The sequence below is a fragment of the Chrysemys picta genome, chromosome 7 (assembly GCF_011386835.1).
Source record: "Chrysemys picta bellii isolate R12L10 chromosome 7, ASM1138683v2, whole genome shotgun sequence".
NCBI classification, from domain to species: domain Eukaryota; kingdom Metazoa; phylum Chordata; order Testudines; family Emydidae; genus Chrysemys; species Chrysemys picta.
Genome location: NC_088797.1, coordinates 79,218,083 through 79,245,509, shown reverse-complemented (window position 1 = coordinate 79,245,509; position 27,427 = coordinate 79,218,083). Strand labels below are relative to the sequence as shown.

Here is a 27,427-nt window from a genome sequence, read left to right as displayed (position 1 = left end):
TTAAAAGGATGTACGGAATACAAATTCAAGCCATGAATTCCGCAACAGCTGATTATGTCTGGTCCCAGGTTACAAAAGCAAAATTGCCACAGGTTGCCTCTCCCAACTGGCCATAAACAAAGGAAGAGCTGTCATTATCACAACTCCCCTGGACCTGCTTGTGACTCCATGAACTAAATCTCTGGCATAAATTGAGTGACTCAGTGGACTTACTGCATAGATACATTTAACTAATTTTTTTTTAAAAATCTGCACACCCGAAGAGAGGTTTACTAAAAGCATTAGCAGGGTGAGACAACAAATTTGCCATTCCCAAATAATACACCTCTACTCCGATATAACGTGACCCGATATAACATGAATTCGGATATAATGCGGTAAAGCAGCGCTCCGGGGGAGGGAGTGGGTAGGGCTGCGCACTCCGGCGGATCAAAGCAAGTTCGTTACAACGCGGTTTCACCTATAACACAGTAAGATTTTTTGGCTCCCGAGGTAGCATTATATCGGGGTAGAGGTGTAACTTATTTGCTTGTAAAAATCTTTTAGTGCAGGCGCCACAACAATTAATGGGAAAAGTGCCACCACTGAAATGATTAAAATGAATTATGGAAAGTCAGAGAAGATAAACCAGATTTAGCAGGACATTAAACAAAGCAGTAAATCATTTGTGAACTCTGTGGGTCAAAGCATATAAGCTGTAACAGTGCCTTGGAGCTTCAAAAAATGTATTAACTATAATGGAAACATTTCATTTTGCTAACACTTAGTAAGCAGGTGGAGTTCCCAGCTATCCTGTACAGAATCTGCACACAGCTGTGTACACACGTTTGTAGTTCAAACCTATACCCTTTTCTAGGGTTTGGCTTTATTAGTAACTAAAATAATAATAGAAAAACGTCAGCTTAAGCCTTTTACCCAAGCTTTCCCTGCAGGACCTCCTGTGTCCCAGCCTTTAGTTGCCTCTGCATGAAAGAAAGCGAGAGAGATATTCTGACCCTATCAAAGCCTGGTTGGAGTTAACAAAAGATACTTACCACTCTAACTGAATCCTGCACTTTTATATAGGGTTCAAGCACCTGATCTCGAGACACAAAATGTTCCTGCATCCCTTGGCAAGGTTTTAGAACCTGTTTCAAATTTGCTGTACTAAAAGAAAACCCGAGAGAGCTTTTGCCACTGGAACTGAGACAGATCTATTATGCTGATTTTATGAGAACTACTGATTGTAGTAACTGAAACTGCATAATTCTTCTACAGAATGGAGAAAGTAAATCCCATGAAGATATGAGCAGAGTAATAGCTGACCACTACCCACTTCTAAAGATTAGTGCATCATTCAGATACACATGGAAAAGCAAATGTGATAACTAGTTGAATTTTTGTTTCATGAGATGGGTCATGATATGGAAAATTTGAGAAATTGATTTAGACCCATGAACTCCAAATACTATTTGAACCATACATGATATAAGTTTGGTAAAAACAATTGAGGATAAGAATTGTGGCAATCATGAAATGTCTCTGCTATTATTGTCTCCTGTTTAGGGTGGGAGTAAGATACTCCTCATATCAGGTATGGCCCAGCTGGGGGGCTTTTCTGTTTCTTCCTAACCCTGTCAATAGGAGCAACATTCTGTAGTATACTTTAATTCATGAACAGGAAGGAGATTGTTACAGTATTGTAGTAGCATATTGCAATCTAGCATTAAATACATAGTCTCCGATTGGATTACATACTGAGACTTTTAAGGTCTATCTTCACCAGGCAGCTGTTATTGCTTTGCATCAAATTGCTCTTGGGAGGAAGAGAGAAATAGGATAGTGAAGGGAGAAACTCTCAAAGGGTTGGAGGATCAGTCTGACTTGCTGCTCTAGACAGTGAATGTGAATCAGATGGCTGGGATCAGCTAACTTGGGCCACAAATGTGGGCCAGATCCTCAGCTGGTGTAAACTGGCTTAGATCCACATGGAGCTACACTGATTTACACCAGCTGAAAATCTGGCCCCGAGAGAATAGTCTTTCTCAGTATTTTGACTCCTCAGTTTCTGGTCCCCATGAGAGCCAGGAAGGCTAGAGGTAAATGAATATGAACATCAATGGAAAAAACAGACATCCACAATTTTTCTGAGCTAAAAAAAGGTTTGGGTTGAATTTTGGGTGAAGGTCTGCATCTGTCTGTACTTTATCTGACCAGTTTATAAACATCCCTAGAACAAATCCAAGGCTGGAATGAGAGGGACAGTGGGGAGCAGAGGAGAAAGTCAAGTGCCCTTTGAAAATACACAAATCACTGGTACAGAACCACTAGCACATCAAAGAGGTTCTGTTTACATGTCACTACAAATAAACTCTGACATTAAGCAGCAATTGCGCTAAGTACATGTTGCTGTTCTGTGCATAAGTTCTTCTAACATCATTCTTGCATATGACAGGATTTATTGGTTTGTTCTCCTTAGAGTTCCTTTTATTGTGGCAGTTTGTCATGTACACTTTTGAGGTAGGTGAAACTATTGATTGAGCAGAATCTTATTGTTTATTTACAGTAGTGGCTTGAGACCCCAGTTGGGTATCGGGGAGGTCTTACAAAACGCCTGATCCCACATATGTCTTACCCTTAGCCACTATGAAGAAAGGAAATGTCCACATGCATTTTGATGTTTTTTCAAGTAAACAGTTTATCCATCAGTTCAGATTCTCAGATAACTAATGATTTAAGATCCGCAATGGGGCACTCAAGTCAAAGTCTACAATTTAAGTAGAGTGGATTGTGTTGTGTTTTTTCTTCATAGAGAAAATCAAAGATGATATGTCAGCATGACCTTTATTTTAGATAAAGAGAACATCAAAACATGAAACAACAAAAGTAAAGAGCCAAGAGAGAGCACATAGTGTATATGCCTCCTCTGTGCTGGTCTGCACTGAAATGAACACAAAATGGGTGCATGGCTCTGTAGAGATTTAAAGGTGCAATGCACTGAAAACAAAGGCATTGAAGTTGTAATTATAATATACCAAGGTTTACTTACTTTATTTCTTGCTCCCCACCCTTCAATTTTTAAGAGCTTGAGTTACTGAGAGTTATCAGTTTCACTATTACTTTCCATTTTGCATTTGAAATTATTGGAATAACCTGAGATACAAACTTAAAATTGGCATCCTTACCATATGGTTTCTAAGTGCATGACAAGTGAATAAGGCAGATGGTTCCAAGAAGAAAAGGGATGTTCTCTTGTGTTCAAGGCACTGGACTGTGCCCCAGGAGAATTGGTTTCTGTTCCTGGTTCTGGCACTGATTTTTTCTGTGATATTGGTCAGGACTATCATAATATATATGCAAAATAAGGATAAACTAAAGATGCATGAGCAACCTTAATTCTGGCATGTCTTAACTTCTGAGTGCTTGGCTTTGCAATTTTAATGCTCCTTTAATGTATTTTATATATATGATATTAATAATTTTGGTATTCCATGTCACTGTAATTTCTTTGCTCTTTTATGAAATCTGTAGCCAAATGTTAGTGTGAGTGTAAGAAAAGCATGTGAGGCCTGCGGTGTACTTTCACCATCAGAGACCTTGGAGAGATCTGAGAGATATAAATAGCTCTAGTGGTTTCCAGCAAATGCTGGACAAATGATAGAATGATTTAATATTCTGATGTTCTGCTTGTCCCTCATCTAAAGATACAGCAGCTCTCTCCTCTTCTCTTCCCAACACACGCACACACATGAAGTGAGAGGGCTGATTGATGCTTCAGTTAGGGGACCAACCACAGAGAGTTGTTCAAAAAGGTCATTTCTACATCCTGTGATGTTTTCTTAAGTGAGTCATGGAAAAGAGCAATACTTTTCTGCCTTAAGTAGTAATCCTTTCTTTTATTGTTGTACTGATCTGCTGAAGTATTCTGGACAGATCACACAGCACTTTTACCATTTGTAAAGCACTGATACAGTCAGAAAAGTAGTTTGGCTTGAGTCACCATGGCATTAATCCATGGCATTAATTTGAATTTGGTGTATCTCCCACACAAACAGTATTGTCATGTGTGCCTCCCTGTTGGTGGCCACACCACAGCCCCTTTTGGGATGACTGCAGTCATGTAGGGGCTATTGGTTTGACCAGCATCCATCATTTATCTGGCACAACTGGGTTTGACAAGAAACCCAATGCATGCTGCACTGGGATGCTTTGGAGTTGTTTATAGAGATATTCAACTCTACCAAAATTAAAGGCCCATTCCCACAGTCCTGAGGCAGACAAAACTCCTTAGCATGTTAATTCAAGGCTCCAAATAATATAGGAAAAAGCATTAGTTTTCTGGGTTTAATGCTGAGAATGTTTTGCATCACCAGTGACAACATTTCAAATTGGTGGCAGTTATTATTTTTATTATTTATTTGTATTGAAGTAAGGTCTAGGAGCCCTAGTCATGGACTAGGACCCTATTGCACTTGGCACTGTACAAATGCTGCTTCTTAGAGGACACATTTTCAGTTGCATGCACAAAATGTTATATAAAATGTACAGTATCTGCAGTCCAAAACTCCGCAAACTGCTTAAGCAAACTTCAGGATGTAAATGTCCAAAGAGCAACTATGTCTGCTTCAAAATGTGAAATGCTTAGCAAGGTGCACATCAAAAGACATTATATGTAAATGTACCGGCCCAGATGGTGAACCTTAGATTCACACACGGAGGTGACGTTTATCCCTCCTGTATGGCAGAGGTGGGCGGCTGACTCCATACCACCCTCCCCCCTTTCTGGAGCCATTCCAGTAGTTGAAGGTTCAATTCTCCCCCAGGCAGAATGATCTGGAACAAAAACCACGGGAAGAATGCTCTGGGCTAAAGTCATTGATGACTTAATGAAAACTAGACCAATTTAATTAGGGAAAATATACTTTGCAAACAGTGACTTGTGCTCTACAAAATAGGTTTGTGCATATTTTAGTCTAATACCTGTGTATGCTCAATCTTTAGAATTTACTATGCAAAGCCTGTTGGGGGCATTCTGTTATGCGGAGGACCATTCCAGCTAGAACTGGTTGAAAATTTTGCAGCAAAACAGATTTGTTTCTGAAAATGCTGATTCAATGAAATCAAATCTTTTGGTGGAAATCAGGTTTCCTGCTCACCTGCATCCCCAGGCTCTAGAGCAGCCCACTTGGTGAGGAGCTCAAACCAGAAGTTTTCAAAAAATTCTATTTTCATTTCTTCCAAACCAGATTCCCCCCTTCCCCCCATAATAGCCTACATGTGGAATATGTTTCGTATCTGACTTCTTGTTCCATTTGGAATGAAAGTTTTTTTTGGAAATGGAAAATTTTCCATATAATGGGAATTCTGGTTCTTCTTCGAGTGCTTGCTCATATCCATTCCATTAGGTGTGCGCGCGCCGCATGCACGATCGTCGGAAAATTTTCTACCCTAGCAACACCGGCGGGTCGGCTGTGGAGCCCCCTAGAGTGGCGCCTTCATGGCGCTGAATATATACCCCAGCCGACCCGGCGCCCCCTCAGTTCCTTCTTACCGCCCCTGACGGTCGTTGGAACTGTGGAGCGCGGCATAGCTGTTCTCCACTCTCCCTAGCTTATTTAGTCATTCACAGTTATAGTTATAGTTCTAGTTGTTTATAGTTAAATAGTTGGTTTTTTCACTTGTTATTAGTTGTTATATAGTTCAAGGGGATTAAGGGGGTTGTCTCCCCCTTTTTCCCCCGGCCGCGTGGCCGGGCTCATGCCCAAGGCTCCCGGCTTCAAGCAGTGCGCCTCCTGCGCTAAGCCTATGCCAACGAGCGACCCGCACGACTCGTGTCTGAAGTGCCTGGGAGAGTCCCATCAAACAGATAAGTGCAAGATCTGTAAGGCCTTCAGACCAAGGACCAAGAAGGAGCGGGACTTTCGGCTCCGGCAACTCCTTATGGAGGCGGCACTTAGCCCGGACGCTCCATCAGCGCGTCAGGCCCCGGCACCTGGCACCTCGGTGCGCAGTGCCCCGGCGGCACCGACTGTTCCGACCACGCGAGTGGCGTCGGACAAGCCTCCACGGCACCGGACCTCGTCGGCACCGCAAGCACAGCAAGTGCCTCGGCGCCGTTCATTATCCCCAGGGCATAAAAAAGCCCATAAGACGGGGACCTCCGTGCCGAAGACGCCAGCTCCCCCAGTGCCGGGGGTAGAGCCGCGTCCGCCTGTGGAGCACCGGAAACAGGTGCCTCCAGCACCGTCGACTCCGGCTCCGAGGCCGTTGAGTCCGGTGCAGACAGGGTCTCCACCGAGACCGACGGTGATACAGTGCCTCCCGTCGACTCCAGAGACCTTCGCGACGGCGAGAGACTTGATCGCTCTCACGGAGCCGGCACCGCCGCAACCACCGGCACCGCCGGCACCGTTGACTCGTCCGGTCCAGTCTAGGGGGAAACCTGCCTTGATGCGCCCTCCATCGCAGGGGCTGGAACCACGGCACCGGTCCAGGTCCCGAAGCAGGTCCCCACGCCGCTCGCAGTCCCGGCGCCGGATATCACCTCGGCACCGGTCGTACTCGCGGCCAAGATCTTCGTCGCGGCACCGCTCTACGTCTCGGCACCGTTATGATCGTCGGCACCGATCAACATCGAGACGTAGTTCTCGGCACCGCTACGATCGACGCTCGACGTCGAGAGGCCGCTCCCGGCACCGGGCCTACTCCAGGTCATCGTCGAGGTCCAGATCCGACTCCCGGCACCGGCGAGGTCATCGGCACTGATCGCGATCCCGGCACCGATCGCCGGCACCGCGTGGAGATAGAACATCTCCGGACCGGCACCGTGCGGCACCGCAGCCCACGGGATTCGTCTCGGCGCACTCGGCACCGCCATGGCCATCGAGATCGGTGTCTCGCTCCTCTGAGGACTTATCGAGATCGGCATACCCCCCTCAGGGGCAAGCCGAGGAGCAGGACATAGGCCATTGGCAGGAGGTAGCAGAGGACCCTGCTCATGGCCCATCTCACTGGTCGTTCTGGACCCCGTGGGCGTACCATCAGGCGCAAGGGGCTCCAATAACTTCGACCTCTCGCTCGGGCCACTCCGTTAGAAGGGCCCCGGAGTCCACCATCTCTCGACCTCCGCCAGGGGGCATGGAGGCTTCCGTGTCCGCACCACCTGACGTCCTGGACCCAAGCGCAGGTGATGCTCCGGCCCAGGAGCAGGGAGACCAGGACCCTCCCTTGGATCCTTTACCACCGGAGGCATCTTCCTCTTCCTCTCCGGATGAGGCAGTGGCGGGCACATCGTGCACAGGTCCACCCCCAATAGATCTTTGGGCTCACCAGGACCTCCTACGTAGGGTGGCCCGTAATATGGACCTGCAGGCGGAGGAGATAGTGGAGGTGCAGGACCCCATCGTAAATATCCTCGCGGCGGATGCCCCATCGAGAGTGGCGTTACCCCTGATCCGCACGATCCAGGCGAATGCAAATACGATATGGCAAACTCCTGCCTCTATCCCACCCACAGCGAGAGGGGTGGAAAGAAAGTACTTTGTCCCCTCCAAAGACTACGAGTACTTGTATACCCACCCCCAGCCGTGTTCACTGGTGGTGGCATCAGTGAATGCAAGGGAGCGCCACGGTCAACAGGCCGCAGCGCCCAAATCGAAGGAGGCTAAGCGCCTCGATTTGTTTGGCCGTAAAGTTTATTCAGCCGGAGGGCTGCAACTTAGAGCAGCTAACCAGCAGGCGCTCCTGAGCCGCTACAACTTTAACTCCTGGAACTCTATGGGGAAGTTCAAGGAGTTGGTTCCCCAAGAGTCCAGGGAGGAGTTTGGGGCCTTGGTAGAGGAGGGTAAGAAGGTGGCTCGGACCTCCTTACAGGCCTCATTGGACATAGCGGACTCGGCTGCGAGAACCCTGGCTTCGGGCATCGCTATGCGAAGGACCTCCTGGCTCCAAGTTTCGGGTTTGCCCCCTGAATTGCAACAAACCCTGCAGGATTTGCCCTTTGAAGGACAGGGGTTGTTTTCAGAGAAGACGGACTCTCGCCTGCAGAGCCTCAAGGACTCCAGGACAATCATGCGCTCCCCGGGGATGCATGTTGCGGGCCCTCAGCGCAGGCCATTTAGGCCTCAGCCTCAGCGCTTCTACCCCCCCCCCCCCCACCTCGTCAGAGACAGGACTCGGCCCGGAGGCGAGGGCGAGGTGGTAGACGAAGGTGGACCGGCCCTCAACCCGGTCAGAACCAAGGGCCACCAAGGCCACCCGCAGGCCCCAGGCAGAACTTTTGAAGGTGCGGTCGAGGACGGCGCCCCAGTCATCCCCCAGGATCCAGCCCCCTCCTTTCGGGATCGCCTCTCCCACTTCCACCGTGTTTGGTCCCTTATAACTTCGGACCGTTGGGTCCTTCGCACGGTGGAGAGGGGATACGCTATCCAGTTTTCTTCAATCCCCCCCTCCCACCCCCCTTCCCCGTCCCTCCTCAGGGACCCTTCTCACGAGCAACTTCTTATACAGGAGGTTTCCACGCTCCTTGCTATGGGGGCCATAGAGGAGGTTCCAGTAGAGTTAAGGGGCAGGGGATTTTATTCCCGTTACTTCCTCATTCCCAAGTCCAAAGGAGGTCTGCGACCGATCTTGGACTTGCGCGGACTCAACAAATTCGTAGTAAAGTTGAAGTTCCGCATGGTCTCTCTGGGGGCCATTATCCCTTCCCTCGATCCTGGAGACTGGTTCGCCGCCCTCGACATGAAAGACGCATACTTTCACATCGCAATTTACCCGCCTCACAGACGCTTCCTGCGATTCGTCGTAAGCAAGGTGCACTACCAATTTGCACTCCTTCCCTTCGGCCTATCCTCGGCCCCAAGAGTGTTCACGAAATGTATGGCTGTCGTGGCAGCGTACCTTCGTCGGCAAGGGATACAGGTGTTCCCGTACCTAGACGACTGGCTGGTACGCGGTCGCACCAAAGAGCAAGTTCGAGCTCACGTCCACATAATAGTGCACACATTCAACGAGTTGGGCATCCTACTCAACAAGGACAAATCCACTCTAGAACCTACCCAGAGAATAGAATTCATCGGCGCAGTCCTAGACTCCAGACGTGCACAAGCCATCCTGCCAGACAACCGCTTTTGCACCATCACGAGCCTCATTCAAGGGCTCAAGGCCTTCCCAACTACCACGGTGAGGTCGTGCCTTACCCTGCTGGGTCACATGGCTTCCTGCACGTACGTAACCAGGCATGCCAGACTTCGGCTTCGCCCACTCCAGACCTGGATGTCATCGATATACCGCCCACATCGGGACAGCCTGAACATGGTGGTCACAGTCCCGAACTCGGTCCTGACCTCCCTCACATGGTGGCTAGATCACAATGTGGTTTGCGAGGGGATGCCGTTTCACGCCCCACAACCCTCTCTGCACCTGGTCACAGACGCTTCATCTCTGGGTTGGGGCGCCCATCTCAACGAGCACCATACCCAGGGCCTGTGGACTGCACCTCAGCTAGCCCTGCACATCAATGTTCGGGAACTGATGGCGGTGCGCCTGGCGTGCCAGGCATTTCTCAATCTCCTACGTGGCCGCTGTGTGTTAGTTCTCATCGACAACACCACGGCCATGTTTTACATCAACAAGCAAGGAGGAGCACGTTCGTCAATTCTAAGCCAAGAGGCCATTCGCCTGTGGGACTTCTGCATCGCCCACTCAATCCATCTCACGGCATCGTTCCTCCCTGGAGTCCAGAACACTTTAGCGGACCGACTCAGCAGGTCCTTTCAAACGCACGAGTGGTCTATCCGGCCGGACATCATACATTCCGTCTTCCAGAAGTGGGGGTTTCCCCAGGTAGACCTGTTTGCATCTCGAGACAACAGGAAGTGCCATGTGTTCTGCTCCCTGCAAGGTCGAGCTCCGGGCTCCCTCTCGGATGCGTTTCTCCTTCCCTGGAAAGACCACCTGTTTTATGCCTTCCCTCCGTTTCCTCTGGTCCACAAGGTACTGCTCAAATTGCGCAGAGACCAGGCACAGGTAATTCTGGTCGCCCCAGCGTGGCCGAGACAACATTGGTACACCACACTGTTGGAACTCTCGGTTCAGACACCGATCCCGCTTCCATTATGTCCAGATCTCATCTCGCAGGACCATGGCCGGCTGCGTCACCCCGACCTGCAATCACTCCACCTCACGGCGTGGTTGCTCCATGGTTCACCCAGGCAGAGCAACAATGCTCGCACTCGGTCCAACAGATTCTGCTGAGCAGTAGGAAGCCTTCAACACGGACCACATACTTGGCCAAGTGGAAGCGGTTCTCCTGTTGGTGCGAACAACGAGCCACGTCCCCGTTACAGGCACCTATTCCTCTCATATTGGAATATCTCCTCTCCCTAAAACAGCAAGGGTTGGCGATATCTTCAATTAGAGTTCACCTGGCCGCTATATCGGCCTTCCACCCAGGGGAACTCGCGTCCTCGGTATTCTCTAACCCGATGGTTGTTAGATTCCTCAAGGGCTTAGACCGGATGTACCCACAGCAACGTCAGCCCGTTCCGACGTGGGACCTCAACCTGGTTCTCTCCAAGCTCACAGGTCCTCCATTCGAGCCACTGGCCACCTGCTCACTTTTGTACCTATCCTGGAAGACAGCCTTCCTCGTAGCCATCACCTCAGCAAGGCGCGTTTCTGAACTCAGGGCGCTTACATCCGAGCCCCCTTACACGGTTTTCCATAAGGATAAAGTGCAGCTTTGTCCACATCCTGCCTTTCTCCCTAAGGTGGTTTCTCCTTTTCATATCAACCAGGATATATTTCTCCCGGTCTTTCATCCTAAACCGCATGCTACTCGCCAGGATCAACGTTTGCATTCTCTGGACGTACGCAGGGCCCTGGCTTTCTATATTGACCGCACAAGGCACTTTAGAAAGACGACGCAACTCTTTGTTGCAGTGGCCGACCGAATGAAAGGCTCACCGGTCTCCTCACAACGCCTATCCTCCTGGATTACGTCTTGCATCCGGACTTGCTATGACCTGGCAGGTGTCTCAGCACCGCACCTCACCGCTCACTCCACGAGGGCCCAAGCTTCCTCGACGGCTTTCCTGGCGCAAGTTCCGATCCAGGACATTTGTAGAGCGGCGGTTTGGTCATCAGTCCACACGTTTACAGCTCACTATGCACTAGTGCAGCAGTCCAGGGACGATGCTGCCTTCGGATCAGCGGTTTTGCACACAGCAATGTCTCACTCCGACCCCACCACCTAAATTGGGCTTGGGAGTCACCTAATGGAATGGATATGAGCAAGCACTCGAAGAAGAAAAGACGGTTACTCACCGTTGTAACTGTTGTTCTTCGAGATGTGTTGCTCATATCCATTCCAAACGCGCCCCCCTTCCCCACTGTCGGAGTAGCCGGCAAGAAGGAACTGAGGGGGCGCCGGGTCGGCTGGGGTATATATTCAGCGCCATGAAGGCGCCACTCTAGGGGGCTCCACAGCCGACCCGCCGGTGTTGCTAGGGTAGAAAATTTTCCGACGATCGTGCACGCGGCGCGCGCACACCTAATGGAATGGATATGAGCAACACATCTCGAAGAACAACAGTTACAACGGTGAGTAACCGTCTTTTCCTGCACAGCTCTAAGTCCAATACTTTCATACGGGCAGGTGTTAGATTATAGAAAATATGTGTGCAGATGTTGATGAGCTGGCAAATGGAAAGTTCAATTTCAAGTATGTGCCTGTATAATTTTTCATGTTCACTAAGGAAGACCGTAAAACGCCCCAAGAAAATGTGCCCCAAAATTTTTATGGGATTATTTCTGGATCATTTTACTATAGCAAATCTACATGTAGGTTACACAGAAAGCTTGACTGTGTATCTTTTTTGAAGTGAGACAGCAAGAGCATCTGAACACTGTCTTCCGCTGCCATTCACATGATGTGCTAATTAGGTCACTGATAGAATTAAAGATACAGAAAACTGGAGTCACTGCTCAAAACTGGCTTCCTCGTATAATCGTTGTGCTTTGCTTTAATTTGTCTAAAAAATGTTCTAGTCTCTCTGCTAACATTATCCCTGCAAAGCCAGGCTGCACATTGAGAAAGCAGAGCGCTGCACATATGAACATTTTGTGCAGCTGGGCAGAGTGTTCAGTATTTATCACTGCAGAAAACTGGCATGTGATTGCTTGCTCACATGGCTTTTGCTTGGTTTATACCTTGCTCATCAGAAAATGGCATAAAAATCATACGGGCTCCAGTTTTAGGAAAGGATAGAACACCCGCCCCTTATGATTTTAATCAGTTATGTGCTGCCAATACTTGCACAGAAATCGCCCCAGTTTTATCCTGTGAGAAACCCCCATGGGTCAGAAGTGCCTGTGTTTGCAATGCCTAGAGATGAGTGACTGGGGAATCCATCAAATTTGTTTTTTGTTGAGACAAATATATTCTGTCATAACCATAACTGAGGAGGGGAGTAGCACCCCTTGACAAACAAATTGATATTAAATCTGTACTACTGGGTCCACAAAAAGTATACTGTGTAGTATAGAACAGTGCCTCACCAGTGTGATTTGAGGGGCATCAGAGTGGAAGTAAAGACTTTGCAGGAGCATGTGGGGTTGGAAGCTGTTATTTGGCAAAACCTGGTGCATCTCAAAGGTAATTATTTGCTCTTTGGTATTTTTATGAGGTTCAGGGATAAGTTAACTCTGGCAGGGATGATTTGAATCGGGGGGGGGGGTGGGCTCCATTAAAGGCAAGGAAATCATTCCAATTTTCCCTTTAGTTTGATGATGGGATTTTAATAAGGTTCTCCCAGAAACCCCAGGGAGTTGCCTTCAGTGCATCGTTACATACATTCTGTTAGTGACCATTTGAAGTGTTCTGCATTCTTTTTAACTTCAGTTCAGTTGTATGTTATAAAATAGAGTGCTAAATGTAATTGCCACTTATGCAGCATTTCAGTACGAGTAATTTTGGGCTGTTAAAAAAATCAGATTAAAAAAAGACTGCAATCAGTGCTAATCACACTCTATAGGACTGAACCATACTTTGAATCATCTGACAACAAATCACTAAATGGAGAAATACTAACTCCCCCAGTGCACCAGGGAATTCAGATTTCCCTGTAAATATGTATGTCTCCTTCAAATGTTCCTGAACAAAGAGTTTAATTCCCAGGACAAAATTGTCATTATTATGGAGTTAAAGTTGAACATGGTAGTTTTCTCAAAACACAAAATCATATCCTGGAAATTCGAAGATAAGGTTCCACTTTGTAGAAGAAACCAAACCATTAGAAAGTCTGTGGATGGATAGTTAGTCACTTGGACAACCAAAGCCTTGCAAACTAAGCACAAAGGAAATACATTCCTTCTCCTCACAATCTGTAGTTTCCATATGCCTCTTCCCTCCCATTTCAGATGATGTGACCTCCATTGGCTTTCCTTGTTCTGCTCTTCTCAGACTGAACCCACCTTACCCTCCACCCACGTCTCCCCTTTTTCCATCACAGTCTGGACCATGTACTTTTTGATGTGTGTTTCTAGTGCCTACAGATGACTAATGATGTTCATAATGTGCACATTGACCATATGGCTTTATTAAATATGTGAAAAGTCCGGTTAATATCTAAATAATTCCCACCCCAAAACCAGCAAGATCAACAGAATAAAAGCTACGCTGCATATCGAGAAAGCAGAGCAGTGCACTTGCATACATGAATATTTTGTGCTTCTGGGCTAGAGTGTTTAGTATTTGTTACTGCAGAATAATTATGATCAACAGAATAAAACAAATACGGAGTTTCTAGTCAAAGCTGTTCTAGAGATATGATAGGACAGAGATATATGAATGGATTTTCAAAAGTAAAATCTCATTTTATTTTGAATACTGATCTCTCCAAAATGCACAAACTTACTTGCTTGAAAATTTCCAAAACCATTCCTCTTGAGTGCTGGCATGTGATATTTTAGATGGTTTTATCCTATTTTGCCAATTCCACTATTGGTGGAATCAATAGTGGGTATGTAATGGGAAGGGTTGGCTTTTTTTAGAGAGAACGTGTGTCTCCAAAATTATGATTTTACAAAAATATGTAGAGCAGAGAAATTGTCAAAAGCCTGAAAATAATGCAACACAGATAAAACTTTACTTGCAATAACAATATGAATTTGAATAACTTCAACTTTTAAAGTTATTAAAAATAAATCTTGAATTCTGTGCTTAAATCCAAAACTGCATGTACAGTAGCAGAAATTTTTCTCAAAGCTTGAGAATCATAGGTACAGTGCCTTAGCTATATGTTGCAGTGAAATATACGTGACACTGAGAATTTTAGTACATTGAATTGTCATTGTATATAATATTTCGGACCGAAACAATTCAAATGGCTATACTGAAAATTAGGAAGTAAGGGTTGGATTGTGACTAGCCATGCAAGGGACTAATGGAGAATAAAATCCCCACCATTTTAGGTGGTCATGTTAGTGCTCCTCTTTTTGACGTTCCAGATATGAAGGGGAAAGGGGAATTAGAGCAGCGGCTGCATGCCTGCTACTCTCCTGCCCAGAGCAGGTGGGTGGAGGGAGGGCAGAGAGAAGTGGGGAGAGCCAGCAGAGAGCCACAGCCCGTGAGAAATGTAATGGGTGCAGGTTAGTTATTTCCATCTGGAGCAAGGGGAAAGCAGGGAAGGAATTGTGACTCTGGTAATCACATTCCCTACCTACTGTGGCTCCTGGGGACAGTGCAGCAAAATCAACCCAACCCTAAATCTAGCCATAACACAATTAACGATCCAGTTTTCACTAGAATCATAGAAATGTAGGACTGGAAGGGACTTCAGTAGGACATCTAGTTCAGACCCCTCCACCGAGGCAGGACTAAGTATTATCTAGACCATCCCTGACAGTTGTTTCTCTAACTCAGTGCTTAATTTGTGCCAGGGCTTGCCAGGACTGAGCCCTGGCACCTCTAGCCTTAGCGGTTTATAGCCCCAGCACCTCTGGGTTTGCTGCATCAGTTATGAATGCAAAAAAATTGCTTGAACCCTGGCATCTCTTTCATTACAAATTAAGCATTGTCTAACCCAGAGGTGAAAGTAAGCCAGTACGCCCTGGTACGGCGTACCGGCAAGAGGCTGCCTGGCTTCCCCAGATGGCAATTTAAAGGGCCTGGGGCTCCCAGCAGCGGCTGGAGCCCCAGGCCCTTTAAATTGCTGCCAGAGCCCCGCTGCCGGAGCCCTGGGGTAGTGGAAGTGGGGCTCCGGGGGTTATTTAAAGGGCCGGGGCTCCCGCTGCCTCTACTTGGGGGGGGAGGGATAGCTCAGTGGTTTGAGCATTGGCCTGCTAAACCCAGGGTTGTGAGTTCAATCCTTGAGGGGGCCACTTAGGGATCTGGGGCAAAATCAGTACTTGGTCCTGCTAGTGAAGGCAGGGGGCTGGACTCGATGACCTTTCAAGGTCCCTTCCAGTTCTAGGAGATGGGATATCTCCATTAATTACTGCCCTGGGCCCTTTAAATAGTCGCCGGTGCCCTGCCGCCGTTACCCCAGGGCTCTGGGGGCTATTTAAAGGGTCGGGACGGTAGAAGCAGGAGAGTCCTGGGCCCTTTAAATAGCCCCCAGAGCCCTGGGGTAGCGGCAGCAGGGCTCCGGGGGTTATTTAAAGGGCCCAGGGCTCCCACTGCCTCTACGGCCCCGGCCCTTTAAATAGCCGCTGGAGCCCTGCTGCCACTCCGGCAGGCTCCAGCAGCTATTTAAAGGGCCCAGGGCGGTAGAGGCAGGGGAGCCCAGGCTCTTTAAATAGCCCCCGGAGCCCCGCTGCTGGAGCCCTGGGTTAGCAGCGGCAGCCGGGGGCTCCGGCAGTGGTTTAAAGGGCCCGGGGCAGTAGCAGTGGCTGAGCCCTGGGCCCTTTAAACTGCTGCCGGAGCCCCTGGCTGCTGCTGCTATCCCGGAGGGGGAGGGCACTTACTGGTGCAGGGCGGGCCGGGCTGGCTCTGACTCCCCCCCAATCTCCGCCTCTTCCGCCCGAGGCCCCGCCCCTTCTGGGGGCCAGAGCCAGTCCCAACCCAGCCCCGTACTGGTAAGTCCCTATTACCACTTTCACTCCTGTTCTTAAAAACCTCCAATGACAGATATTCCACAACCTCCCTATGTAATTTGTTCCAGTGCTTAACAACCCTTACAGTTAGGAAGTTTTTCCTGATGTCCAACCTAAATTTTCCTTGCTGCAATTTAAGCCCATTGCTTCTTGTCCAGTCCTCAGTGGATCTAACGAACAATTTATCAACCTTCTCTTCATAACAGCTTTTCATACTTGAAGACTGTTATCATGTGTGCCCCCCCCTGCTTCGTCTTTTCTTTTCTCCAGACTAAGCAAACCCAGTTTTTTTCAATCTATCCTTGTAGGTCACATGTTCTAGACCTTTTTAATCATTTCTCCAACTTGTCCACATCTTTCTCGAGGTGTGGTGCTCCGAACTGGACACAGTACTCCAGTTAAGGCCTTTTCCTATATTACTTAAAAACAGTCCTGCTACTACATCCCAGAATGATATTAACCTTTTTTGCAACAGTATAATATTGTTGACTTATATTGAGTTTGTGATCCACTATAATCCTTAGATCCTTTTCTGCAGTACTCCTTCCTAGGCAGCCATTTGCATTTTGTATTTGTGCAATTGATTATTCCTTCTTGGGGGAGGGATAGCTCAGTGGTTTGAGCATTGGCCTGCTAAACCCAGGGTTGTGAGTTCAATCCTTGAGGGGGCCACTTAGGGATCTGGGGCAAAAATCAGTACTTGGTCCTGCTAGTGAAGGCAGGGGGCTGGACTCGATGACCTTTCAAGGTCCCTTCCAGTTCTAGGAGATGGGATATCTCCATTTCTCAAGTGCCCATTTGTCCATATTGAATTTCATCCTGTTTATTTCAGACCATTTCTCCAGTTTGTCAAGATCATTTTGAATTGTAAGCCTGTCTTTGAAAGCACTTACAACCCCTCCCAGCCTGGTATACTCTGGAAACTTTATACGTGTACTCTTTATGCCACTATCCAAAACTTTTCTGAAAATATTGAATAAAATTGGACCCAGGACATATCCCTGCGGGACCCCACTTGATATGCCCTTCCAGTGTGACTGTGAACCATTGATAATTATTCTCTGAGTATTGTTTTCTAACCAGTTGTGCACTCACCTTATAGTAGGCCTTCTCTTCTGTGTATTTATTAACGTGGCTCTTTTTTAATAGCCTGTTTTATAAGAAAAAAAATTTACCAAATGATTTTTACAGCACTAGCTTTTGCATGGAGCGTCTGTCCAGAAACACTGGCTAAAAGCATCCTCCAGCCCAAAAGAAATTAAATTATGCCTGCAAATGAGTCATAAACAAGTGTAAAATATGTGCCTGGAAAGCGATTTAGTAATAGAGGTTTGACATTAAAATTAGTTGAGTAATTTAAACAGTTTGATGGTGACCTTTCAAGGTAGGGGTCCTCCAATCCAAATCACTGCGAATACTATGCTCCTTGAGAAAATCACTCAGAACTCCATATTAAGGTCAAATTCGGCCTAAGTAACAGCAATGTAATCCCATTTTATTTCAGTGGATTTACATAGGGTATGAATTAGCAGGGAATTTGATCTAAATTTGTGTGTAGGAATGCAGAGGTTAAACTTACGAGACCATTCTATGCCCATCCCCCCCAGATTTGTAAACATTTTCAGCATGTCTGAGAAATACTTAGGATCTGATTTTTAGCTCTGCCTCAACCAAGCGTTTGTTTTTGTTGATGCAATGTAGTGTCCATAAGTAATGGCTCCCACATTAAATTCTGGGTTCAAATACCAGCAGTATTGTCAACACCAAGCATTCAAAAATCAAGAGTCAGGCCTCCAAACACTATGAGATTGGTTTAAGAATCATGGGATTGTTTATTTTAAATTAGATGTTTGTGTACTCACCAAGAGTGCTTGCGTTGATGCACAGTGTGGGGCACCATGGTAGCTATCTCAGTGTGCAAGCTGCTAGCACACTGTCTTTTGGGAAGTTTTGGCAATGCATGGTGGGGCAGAAACGAGACATACAGGAGTGACTGGGAGCAATGGGTCAACTTCCCAGCATGCAATTGAACCCAACCAAAAATGTCATCTACAGGTCTGTCTCATCTTACGTGGGGGTTCCGTTCCGCGGTTAGCACATAAAGCAAAAACCGCGTATAGCCAAAACCCCATTGAGTTCAATGGCAGGCGAAATCGCCCTCACTACAGGTATAGTATTAAAATTGTTGTTTTTCTCTTTTTTTGTTTTTGTTTTTTTGTTTTGACCGCGTAAAGTTGAAATTGCGCATGTTAAATGCGCGTAAGATGCGACAGACCTGTATATGCATAATTTTCATGCTTTTTTTAAAAATCCCAAGAACCCACATGACCCCCTCCTTTGCTGTCTGCCATCAATGACAGAAGCATCTGCCCTATTGTGAAAAGAGTTGTAAGAAGAGAATACACAATCCTCCAGTATTTGCAGAGCTGTAGGAAGAATAGAATCATTGGGGAACTTGATGATTTCTTGGAGGACAGATCACTGTGGGACATAGCGAGAACCAGTTCAAGGTTGTTGGTGGAGTTCATGGAGCAGCTACAGATGATGGAGTGCAGCTTCTGGGACTGAAAAAATGAGCACTGATTGGTTGGATCGCATTGTAAAGCAGTAAGATATCTGATACAGTTCCATATGGGAAATTATTAGTTAAATGGGGATTAATGTGAGAATTGAAAGGTGGATAAGGAACTGGTTAAAGGGGAGACTACAATGAGTCATACTGAAGGGTGAATTGTCAGGCTGAGGGAGGTTACTAGTGAATTCCTCAGGGATTGGACTTGGGACCAGTCTTATTTAACATTTTCATTAATGACCTTGGCACAGAAGGTGAGTGTGTGCTAATAACATTTGTGGATGACACAAACTTGGGAGGTATTGCCAATATGGACTAGCCAAGATGATCTTGAAACCTGGAGTAACAGAAATGGAAATAAATGTAATGGTGCAAGGTACGAGTCATGCACTTAGGTACTTGCAAGAGGAATTTTTGCTATAAAATGGAACTTATCAGTGACTGAAGCAGAGAAAGACCTGAATGCATTGGTCAATCACAGGATGACTATGAGGCACCAATGTGATGCAACTATGAAAAAATCTTATGCAATCCAAGGATGCATGAGGTGAGATATTTCCAGTAGAGACCGGGAAGTGTTATTACTATTATACAAGGCACTGGTGAGACCACCTCTGGAATACTGTGTGCAATTCTGGTTTCCCATGGTTAAGAAAGATGAATTGAAAGTGGAACAGGTGCAGTGAAGGGCTAGTAGGATGATCAGAGGAATGGAAAACCTACCTTCTGAGGGGAGACTCAAAGAGCTTGGCTTGTTTAGCCTAACCAGAAGAAGGCTGAGGGGAGATACAATTGCGCTCTATAAATACATCAGAGGGATAAACACCAGGAGGGAGAGAAGTTATTGAAGTTAAGGGTCAATATTGGCATTAGAACAAATGGATATAAACTGGCCACGAGCAAGTTTGGGCTGGAAATTAGACTAAGGTTTCTAACCATCAAAGGAGGGAAGTTCTGCAACAGCCTCCCAAGGGGAGCAGTGGGTTCAAAAAACCTAAGTGGTTTCAAGACTGAACTTGATAAGTGTATGGAGGGGATAGTATGATGAGATTGCCTGCAATGGCATGTGGCCTATCTGCGACTGCTAGTAGCAAATATCTCCAATGGCCAGGGATGGGGCACAAGATAGAGAGGACTCTGAGTTACTAAAGAAGATTCCTTCCCAGGTTTCTGGCCCCTGGGTCTCACCCACACACTCAGTGTCTAACTAATCATTGTATATAGGGTCAGGAAGGAATTTCCCCCCAGGTCAGATTGGAGGGGACCCTGGGTTTTTTTTGCCTGCCTCTGCAGCATGGAGCACAGGTCACTTGCTGGTATGAACTAGAATAAATGGTGGATTCTCTGTAACTCAGAGTCTTTAAATCATGATTTGAGGACTTCAGTAACTCAGCCAGAGGTTAGGGGTCCTTTACAGGAGTGGGTGTGTGAGGTTCTGTTGCCTGTGATGTGCAGGAGGCCAGATTATATGATCACAATGCTTCCTTCTGACCTTAACATTTGAGTCTATAAAACAATGTGCATTGGATGAGCGAGCTCAGAACAGACATGAATAAGAGATAATGTCAATATTGTTTAAGGGAAGGGGAATTCTAGCTGCCTTGTCCTGGTGTGGCTTTGGATCCTCATTCATGCTAACGATGATTGTGAATTGTGTTCACGCATCATGCTAGCCACAGGCTGCTTCAGTGAGTAGGAAGCCCCGCCTCCGAATCTCTGCTTGGTTTCTTGCTGTAGTCTGTGCAGTGCCATTGTCACACATCAAGAATGCTCGTAATACTCCATTATTTGGAAAACATGTAGCAGCAAGAATATATTTTTCTACTGTAGGATGATCTAGCAGAATATTTACCAGATTTTTAAGATGCAAGTAGACAGGAAGCTCCAGGTTATCTCAGAATCAGCACATTTATCTGAATCCTGATTTGACCTTTATAGATGTATAAAACCAGGTTTGCAGACCCTTTACTTCAGGGTTAGTTTGGATTTTGCTATCCATTCCTCTTTCGCAGAAGCAGTTTCCATGCTGCTCATTTAAAAATCCTTTGTTAGCTTAGCACCCCTTCCTTCCGATTCAGTTTAATTTTTTTCGCAGCTTCCCTTGGAGTTTGGCTATCAGCAGAATTTGTTAGCGACAACTGAAGAAAAGTCATCCTTAATTGGTCATCCCTATTTGAAGTAATAAATGTGACATAGTGTATAATGAGCAGACTGCTAATAAATGTTTAAAGAATGAGAATACCTAACACTTGTATCAATGTGCTAGAAATCACAGTTTCTATTTAACAGCATAGTTGTAACTGCAGAGTGCCTGATCCCTTTTTGAGAATCTCCTGGCAACCTGAGTTCATATATTGAAAGCACTGCTGGATGGGCTTTGTGGTTTGTGAGTATTGCAGGGCTAATCCCTATGGTTCTTTGATTATGAGCATGTGCAGAGCAGCCCAGCGTACGGTATGTGCATGTAGAGCTAACACAGAGACTTGCCTTGCAATGCCATGTTTCTGTATGTGTTCCAGCAACTGAAAAACAATTGGGGAGGCTGCCTGCTTTATTGACTAACTGATGTTTTCTTGTTTCTGTTTCAGTATTCAGGATCATTCCTTCAACAATACAGCTTTAGCAGAGTAAGTGAATAAATATTTACCTATACCATTAAATAAGAATGATATGTTAAGCAGGGCAGAGAATAATTTTAAATACTATTTCAAAAGTGAAAAAGCTTTCTGGGACATTTTATGATGCACAGTCTTCTGGGATTTTAATATTTTATTGAAAATATGCTGAATATGATGTAAAATAACAATATTTACATATGGTTCACTAGCCATTAGTAATGGGCTGGCATTATGAAAGAATATCTTTGTTGCTGTTTTCTGCCATATATATTTTACATGTGTTTGAATATATGATTGTATGTATACTGTACATCTCATGAGAAAATATTGCTAATTCTTTTACTGATCATGACAAGCAAAAGTGTGAGTTTTCTAAGAGCACATGGGCTATGCTTACTGTCAGCATTGGCAGAAAATATTCTTTAAGAATGTTTTGAGCAAAACACTGCATTATTTAGACAGGTTCAGGATCTGAATGCAGTTTCCCTTTGCAATTAATGCAGTAAACTTTTGACATGCACACACACCCTTTGGTTTTAAAGAAATATGTTTTGCCTTTTTATCTTAGGAAGGTGGACAGACAGCAGAACAGTAGAAAACATTGTAAAGTTACAAACACTGAGATGCCATTAGCAATTTAAAAATTAAATATACTTCTGGTTTTCCTTAAAGGAACATGCTTTAATTTCAGATGTGACTATTCTGCATTATTCATTGACATTAGTACAGCTCTTCTTGGCTCTGAAAAATATGTATTGTGACCCTGTTTGTGTTTCATAGGTATTTTATCCCCAAATTTCACACTTGATTATATTTCAGAAGACTGCTCAGCTGAATTGTGGCCAGCAGTTTCTCAGAAGGGAGATGATTTATAGATTTGTTTGCATGTAAGGTACATTTCACATTGCTGAAATGCTAGGAATAAAAAGCCTAAGATGATTATGAACTGTTTGCTAAAATGTTGCAGGGGAAATTATATATTTTGAAAGCAGTTTAGGTTGTTACTCAGTTTGAGCAATCCATACGTGCTGTCAAACTGACTAGAGAAGAACGGATGTAACATTTTTCTAGGGATTCCAAACACCTTTAACTTCCTATATACCTCTCTCACTTTGATTCATGTATTAATTTTATCTCAATTTTTGGAGTGCTACAGTAATCAACATGAAATTAAATGACATAAAAAACCAGAAAATGGTTTTTAATATTATTTTTAATTAGTTTTGCCACAATACAGCTCCACCTTTAAATGCGGTATTGTGGCACAGTGGGGTCTAAAATGAAGGACAACATGTGGAACTTTTCAAATGAGGGATGAAGTAGAACATCACATTTTTAATACTTTCCCCAACCTTTCTCTTCCTCAGCCTCAGGGTTCCCCCTGCCTGAGCACATCTTTGCCTTTCCCCTAGTTGTGCCGCTAGGGCCAATGGTGCAAGTCTTTCTCTGCCAGGCTTCCTGTCACCGTAAAGACCGGAGGAAACATTGCAGAGAGGCCTGCTTTGTAGTGTAACCCACACACCTCCTGGGTGTGGTGTTCTGTCCCATCTAGTGCCACTGAGACCAGTTAGAGAGAGAAAGAAAGACAGTGAGTTTGCTCTTCAGCCTTAGCTAACAGCCAGTTGCCTTTTAGCTCATGAGATAGAGGCTCATGCACTAAGCTCCAGAGGCCCCAGGTTTGATCCTGCCTGCCAATGACTGGGGTCTGTTGGCATTATACTAGCATTGCCAATATGGAAAAGGAGAAGGTAGGGTATGTGCACAGCAGCCACTACTGCACTGGGACCTGGTGGCAGCAGGGTGGAATAGCAGGTCCTTGGTCCAAAGGCATCTGAGAAATGGGATATCCCACATAGTGTGGGGCACTGGAGAAGTTTGCTAGGCACACAGTAGAAACAGAACCCTGTTTTCACATGGAATTTGTCTTTCTCTTTATTTTTAGCAAGTTTATAAATCCGGGGGGCTTGAAACATACTTTCAAAAAACCTACTTGGGCCAAAATTGTCAAATATGGGTGCTAAAGTTAGATGCTTTTATCCCTACTTAGGCACTGAAATAAAAGATGCCAGATTTTCAGAGGTGCTGAGAACACAATGCTCCTATTGACTTTAGTACAAATTTTTCATGCTGCGCACTTCTGAAAATGAGGTCACTTCTATTTAGCAGTTTAAATGAGGATCTAGGTACCTAACTTTAGGCATCCAATCTTGGCCTTACATTCTGAAGCACAATTCTGTTGCAAGGGGAAGATGCTGCAGAATCATACAATACACAGGACCTTGATATAAAACATCAAACTTCACTTTTTTCCAGGGACCTTTCTTCAGATAAGCCAAAAGTCCAGAGCTGCCAGGCTCCTAGTGGGCTATATGTGCATCTGGTGAATGAGAAGTTATTGTTTATATGCATGTCTTAAATGTCATAGCCTCAAAGTAGATGCAGCTTTCAAGGTGCTCAGAAAGGTTTCCTCTCTAGTCAGACAAAGAAGGAACAAATCACAATACATCCACTAAATCCCACATTCTCTGGGAAAATGGTACATAGGAATTGCCATATTGGATCAGATCTGTCCATCTAGTTGCTCTGCTGTCTCTGATCATCCGGTGCCAGATGCATCAGATGAAGGTCATTAATGGAATAACCTACCACTAAGGGACATCTCCCTGCTCTTTAAAAAAAAAATCCTATGTAGTGTAACTGGGTATTTTCAATATCCATGTAGTGCAATACACTAATCCTTTTTAAAATCCTGCTAGGGTCTTAGCCTCAAGCAATACCTTGTGGCAGTGCATTTCACAGGTTAACTTGGTATTCTGTTGGGTTTTTTAATTTTTTTCATCAGTTTCAAATTTGATACCTTTTAATTTCATTGTCCCCTTGTTCTTATGAGCTGAGTAAATAGAAACACCCAATTGTCTTCTCTATGCTATTCATTATTTTGTATACTTCCGTACTGTCCTCCTTGATTAACATTGTATAATGTTCACATAGGTGTCTTGTAATTCTGTTTTTATTTATTATTTCAACCAATTACCTGGTATTGAAGTAAGGTTCGGTGCTCTGTAGTTCATAGGATCACCCCTGAGCAAACTCAGTGGAACCAACACGCAGTGGATTTGCTCAGTACAGGGGAGAATCCCGGGGATTTGCTCAGTAGAGGGGAGAATCCCCAGGCAGCATTCAGTTAGTGTATGTATGCTGCATCCCTCGCAGTCCCTTCATGTAGGTGATGTTCCTGGTGAAGAAAGCCATGGCCAGGAGTGCCTATATGCTCTGACTATTCTTGGCTGTCAGAGTGGTCCCTTAGAGCCACAGAGAGCCAGGTATGAGTAAGAGCAGCTCAAATTGGCCACCAGAACAGGAGAAGTGTAAAGGTGGTATAAAGTTAACTTTTCCTCTGGCTCTCTTAGCTTGGAATGGAGAAACTGGGCCAGTGTGGAGCTTCTATTCAAAGCAGAGTGGAAACCCTATCTACTGGCATTCTTAATTGATTCAGATAGGCCCCAGCCAAGCCACACAAACCTCTCACCCAATAATTGCCCCTCTCCTAAACAGGTCTAGGCTCTCACTTATTTTAGTCTCCTGTGGGGAACCTTGGTGGCATTCTGCTCCCTTCTGGTGTCTTCACTGGGCAGATTAGCAGGGCCATTCCACCTCTGTCAAGGAACATTATTCCTCTCTATCGCCTCTCCTTGTGTTCTCCCATCTCTCTTTCCTCTCCCTGAAAGTTTCCCTGATTTTCCCAACTCCTATCCCCAAATTTTCCAACTGATTTTTCCTTTCCCAATTTTAGATGAAGATTTCTTCTGGCAAGTGGTTTTCTCCCTTTAACACTGGTTAGCTGGAGAGTGGCTCTCAGGGCCATTCCCCTACCAACATTAAACCATAGGAGAATAGAGGAGGCAACACTCCACTGGCAACAGGAGCTCTATGGAGAGGCTTGCTATTGGAACTGTTTCTGCAACTGCAATGTATTACTCAGTATACATTGCTTCTCTTCCTTGTCTGTAGTTCTGTAGGCAGAATCCCAGCATGGGGGTCATACTCATGCCCAAACAAAGGTCACATTAACATACTTGCAAAAATTAGCACTACTGTATTACCTAAACATTGAGACGCTCAGCAGTTTTAAAGAGAGAAATTATTTCTTTCTTTTAAAAGAAATGCACTCAAGGCATCCTCAGTGGATGCATTCATTAACCCTTCCCTCCCTCCCCCAAAGGTAGGTCAATGCAGGAAGTGTAAACAGATTGAGAGAGTATCCCTTTAAATAATTTCATCAGCAGCTTGCCTGTTGATAAAGATACCAGCAGAAGACTGGCAGGGAGAGGAGCATATTAAAATCTTACCATCAAATTGCCATGGAGGGATACACGTTTATCATTTAACGTGTTCTTTCCAGAGCCAGGCAGCTTTCGTCAATAATTAATGAATCAACTGAATTACAGGTTGCTTCCCACATAATGAATAGATTCTTCTGCCAGCTAGCATCAAGTAATCCAGGCCTGTTCAGTGTTTGTGCAGTGTGAGTATGAGCAGAGGGTGAAGAGAAGAGGGTGGGGGAGGGGCAAACATTTGTCCAGAATTAATAGAGTGGAAGGTAGACTCTTCTTTATATCTGGGTCTAGATGGCAAGAGAAGCCTCCATTGTGCATTGCAGTTTGGATCTGCAGATCGTCTTGCACTCAGCATTGCAAAGTTAATCTATACTTGATGTCATTCTGAATCTCTGGTCAACAGTTGGGTATTTAATGTAACGGCATTTTCTCCTTCTAATTATGGTCTTGGAGGAAAAAATGCACTGTGTGTTAAGTTAATTACTGTTTATAATACTTTGAGCAAAGTAGGCTTTTAGCAATTAAAAAGAAGGATGTGTCCTTTATTTTCTACAATTTTAACAGTAGAAGCTGCATTTTATTTGTCATGGATTTCCAGTAAGACAAAAGAGAGTGAGCAAATGGTCTATCTAATTCTGCAGAAAATCAGATTTTAAAATATCACAACAAACTTTGCAAACAGAGAAACTATGCCATGAATTGACGTCAATTAAAGCTTGAGAAAGAGGAATGTTTAGAGAATTGTACGTGTCACTTCAAACTGACCAGTTTTGTTACTGAAAAGATAAAGTATGCAACTGGCAAAAAGTCAATAATGATTTTATATCCATTTTCAAGGTGTGACGAGGATACAGAGTCTGTACATGAAGACCAAGCAGCAAGCTCCATCCACAGGTATTTACTCTATATCTTATCCGAAAACCCTTGGCAAGGGATCTGACTTTCTTTCATCCCTGTCTATCAGGGATCATCTGTTAATGGTAACCAAAAACTCAAGGGTCATCATCACTGAAAATTAAAATTCTTCTAAATTACAGAATAGTTTAGTTTAAGTATTATTGAGATGAAAATCACCCAGGGTATGTTTGTGTATTTCTGCTTTTGGACGACACAGCATAGCATTCCAGACAATTTAAAATTTAGACAATTTAAAACCAACTGTATTTCAATATATTTCTAGAACTGCCTATGCAAGAGAAAGCAGCCCACCCAGTAACAATAATAGCTACCCGGACCAAACTTTCTATCCACAACCCATTTCCTTGGGGGAAAAGTTTTGGTGCCTACGAGGTTAACACATCTGGGCCCTGGTGAGCCAAACAGGGAAAAGCCAGTTCTGTAGGTGGGGTCCCAATACAGAGAATTCTGTGTCAACGGGCTGCTCTCTATTAAACTCCTGAGGTGGTCCAACTCAAGCTTCTCTGATAATCTCAGCTGTTGGAGTTCAGACAGGGAGCGAGGTGATCTCTCAAGTAGTCAGGTCACAAATCTTAGGGCTTTATTGGTTAAAACCAACATCCTGGCTTCCACGTGAAAACTGGCAGCCAGTGTAGAGTACAGAGCATGGCCGGTAACCTATTCTCTCATGATGCACTGCTTAGCAGCCCCACTCTCTCACTAGCTTAAATTTCTGAATAGTTTGATTGTGTAGTTCTATACAAAGTGTATTATAGGAATCTAACTTCGAAGTAACAAAGGCATGGATAACTGCAGCAAGGTCTGCATCTGGGAGGAAAGGTTGTACTCTGCTTGCCAGACAAAGATGAGACTTCTGTCCTAGCCACAACTTTTACCTGAGCTCTCAAGAGTGTCCCAGGGTCTAATTA

At 45.2% G+C, this 27,427-nt stretch overlaps 1 protein-coding gene across 12 annotated transcripts in view; it reads left to right on the top strand.

The window, feature by feature from the left end:
- The window catches only part of FAM13C (family with sequence similarity 13 member C), a 261,546-nt gene that overhangs the window by 139,181 nt on the left and 94,938 nt on the right, over positions 1 to 27,427 (top strand). For 10 of the 12 annotated variants that reach the window (XR_010589230.1, XM_008163198.4, XM_008163202.4 and 7 more), the window contains exons 7-8: positions 21,235 to 21,273; positions 26,439 to 26,495. Coding sequence is in view for 11 of the 12 variants with exons in the window: in XM_008163198.4 (XP_008161420.2) it covers positions 21,235 to 21,273; positions 26,439 to 26,495 (96 nt within the window). In the remaining variant the exon portion in view is untranslated. Of the gene's footprint in view, positions 1 to 21,107; positions 21,274 to 26,438; positions 26,496 to 27,427 lie in introns of those variants that run through there. The other 2 variants (XM_065551858.1, XM_065551859.1) reach the window with 2 other exon arrangements.